General features: G+C 41.3%; 1 protein-coding gene across 1 annotated transcript in view; it reads right to left on the bottom strand.

Moving 5' to 3' along the window:
* Positions 1-2,472, bottom strand: part of LOC107302421 (proepiregulin) — an 8,464-nt gene extending 5,992 nt beyond the window's left edge. Inside the window, exon 1 of the mRNA XM_015831526.2 lies at positions 2,343-2,472. Coding sequence (XP_015687012.2) covers positions 2,343-2,472 — 130 coding nt within the window. The remainder of the gene's footprint in view (positions 1-2,342) is intronic.
* Positions 2,473-2,910: the final 438 nt, after the last annotated feature.

The raw sequence follows: 2,910 nt of genomic DNA, 5'->3' as shown, positions 1-2,910 counted from the left end.
TAATTTTCTGAGATTGTGGATTTGGGGTTTTCATGAGCTGTAAGCCATAATCATCACAGTTATGACACATCACGGCTTGAACTATCTTGCTTTGCATGTAATGAGTCTATCTCATATATTAGGTTCACCTTTTAAGTTGCATTACTGAAATAAATGAACTTTTGCACGATATTCTAATTTTTCAAGTTTCACCTGTAGACAATTTGTACTTCTAATACCTGAACACAATTCTTGGTAATTTCATCACTTATTTAATTTATGTTGTATTGAGGAACACATTTTAAAATTGAATTTGAATAGTAGAGGATCACAAAGTTGTTGAACTTTGATGAATTAAACTAGTAGAGAGTTTTCATTCCATTTTAATTGAAAATTAAATTAGATTGCCTTGGTCCTTTTGTATTTAATAAGTTTATTATCAAAGTTCGAAATGAATAATTCTTGGAGGATTTCTGGAAGCTGTACTCTGAACTATTGAATATCGTATGAAATGCCAAGTTCTTTAGGTTGTAAGGACTTGGCTTAGCATGATGTGTGAACATACCTATGAATTTTTATGGCCTGAATAAACTCAATTTTTAAAACAAAACCATATTCAGCAAAGCTTAAATAACAACTGAAGCATAAGGACATTGCTGGCTAAGAGTATCAACACAGCTGTGATCCTAAGAAAATCACAGACCTTGATTCATTGATGATTTGATATCCAGAACAAATATATTTAATGCAAATAACTGGAGGTAGCTCAGAAGCTTTCAATGATACAGGTATTAGGATGTATAGTTAGCATGATGAGAACTGACCGTTCTGATCTTATTAGACTAATTATGCATGAACTGCAATGAGTACCAGTTCCTTTATGGGTACAATCCAAAGTGATATCATAGACCTGTAGGGTTCTTAATAGGGCCATATTAAATTATGGCGAACAAGTATATGAATTTGAATTTCCCAAGCAATCATGGAGATCCTATATGAGTGATTGCCAGGAAGGATAGAGGTTAACAGACATAAGATACGAGGTTTTTGGTAGGGGCTAATTCTTACCTTCAGAATCTATGATAACTTTATTTCCAAATTTTCTCTTAGATGTTTCTCCAAAAGAGTGGTAAGATGCATAGTTATTCTGACTTTCTCAACCTCCCCATGCTAGTCCTCTCAAGCCAGTGAAAATGCTTTCCAGAGCAAAGTAGGGCTTGAAAGAAAATGCTATCAGATTTTGTATCAAGCTCTGGATGACCATTAGATGGAAATAAAGATTCACCATTTGCTGCCATCTAGAAGTTATATGGAATTCTGCATTCTAGCCCTATTGAAGCAGAAGCTATAATTAACTCAATTAACCAAAAGGGGGTTTAACTTTAATCCCAGCCAAATTTAATCTTGTTTATAGCTAATTTTTCTCCCCAGATAGTTACTTATCAAAAGACTGTTTTAGTTCCCTGACAAGTCCTGAATTGAAATGGGAAAACAGGGATTCTCTTGATATTTTCAACCTTCCAATGCCTACTCAAGGAAAAGAGATGGCCAAGTTAATTAAGTTATTTAAATTCATGAATTGGATTCCCCTCATGGTAAATGGTTGCTGTGCAATTTGGTGATCTTGTCTTCTCTCCCTCCCCAGCAATATAATTTTATCATTTCTTCTTTTGGAGAGGTTGTGGAAGAACGGCCAGCCACATGGAACTAAATATTTATCCAAGCTTTCTTAACTTTTGAAGACCATGGCAAAATGGTCTTGAAATGATATGATCTTATCTCTGCACACTCCAAAATTCAGCATTAAAAAAAAATGGTTGAAGCTGCAAGAATCTTATTCTGGGTCAGGTCTGTAAAATACAGCCCCTGGATCTTCAGGGACATTTCTCTTCCATGCGCCGAAGCCAGAAGTATCCGTCCCATCACACTGAAAACAACGATGCTATACTGCTAGCATCTTTTCTGTAACAAAATCACTGGACATCTGCAGCAAGAAATTCTTACCCATAAGCACTCTTAGGACATGGCACCCCTTGCACTTAATCACAACACAACTGTGCCTCAGCAACGTATCTACTTACCACATCCCCTTGGCATTAACTGCGAATTGTTGCCAGTTTGCGACTCGGACAGCTTTAACTGTACCAGTGTTAAAAGAAGGTTCTCCTCCCTGTTGCCTTTAAGAAGTTACCTGCGTCACTTTGGTGGGGAGTTAAGTGACTGGCAATGGCTAACAAAGGAAGCAACAGAGGCAAAATAGGATCGAAAGCAGTACAAGCTATCCATGCCTTTCGTCTGCACCGGGCGGGGGCATTCACGTCGCTGGTCAGCGGCTGGAGCGAAAAGGAGGAAGGGCAGCTTACCCAGGAAGAGCACGGCGCCTCCGAGGCTCTGAGAGCTGCAACTTGCCATTTGTCCACCGTCACGGAGCAGGCTGTCTTCGATGCCGGGCAGTCTTTTACGTGGTGTAAATGCCCGGTTCCTGCTGGCCATCGAAGGAGAGCACTACCCTTCTGCTACGATTGGCGCGCCTTCCCATTTTATAGCCTCCCGATCCGGGGGCGGGCGGAGGCCAGGCTCAGGCAAGCCGCAGAGACAGTGGTGCGGTAAGTTTGGATATGCAAAGCGCTTGAATTTCCCCGCTGACGAAATCATTGCTAGAGGTGACTTTCCACAGCGAGGTAAAGGCGGGGCTGCTCCCATCACCTGCCTCACTCTTGACGGGCAGAGAGGAAGGAGGGTGGGAGCGCCTCGCGCGGCCCGCTCAAATTCGACCGCGACGAAAGAGGCGTCCGCGGAACCTTCATAGCTTCTGTTGGGAAATAGGTGAATCTGGACCTGATTCTGGTTTCCTGTTAAGCTAGATTCCAGTGGAATCTCCTCTCGAGGAAGCCTTTTCTTCAATAGTATGGTCCCAAGATCTCCAGAGGA

Source organism: Protobothrops mucrosquamatus, unplaced genomic scaffold (genome assembly GCF_001527695.2).
Source record: "Protobothrops mucrosquamatus isolate PMUCROS unplaced genomic scaffold, P.Mucros_1.0 scaffold_257, whole genome shotgun sequence".
NCBI classification, from domain to species: Eukaryota; Metazoa; Chordata; class Lepidosauria; order Squamata; family Viperidae; genus Protobothrops; species Protobothrops mucrosquamatus.
This window is presented reverse-complemented; position numbering and strand designations above follow the sequence as displayed.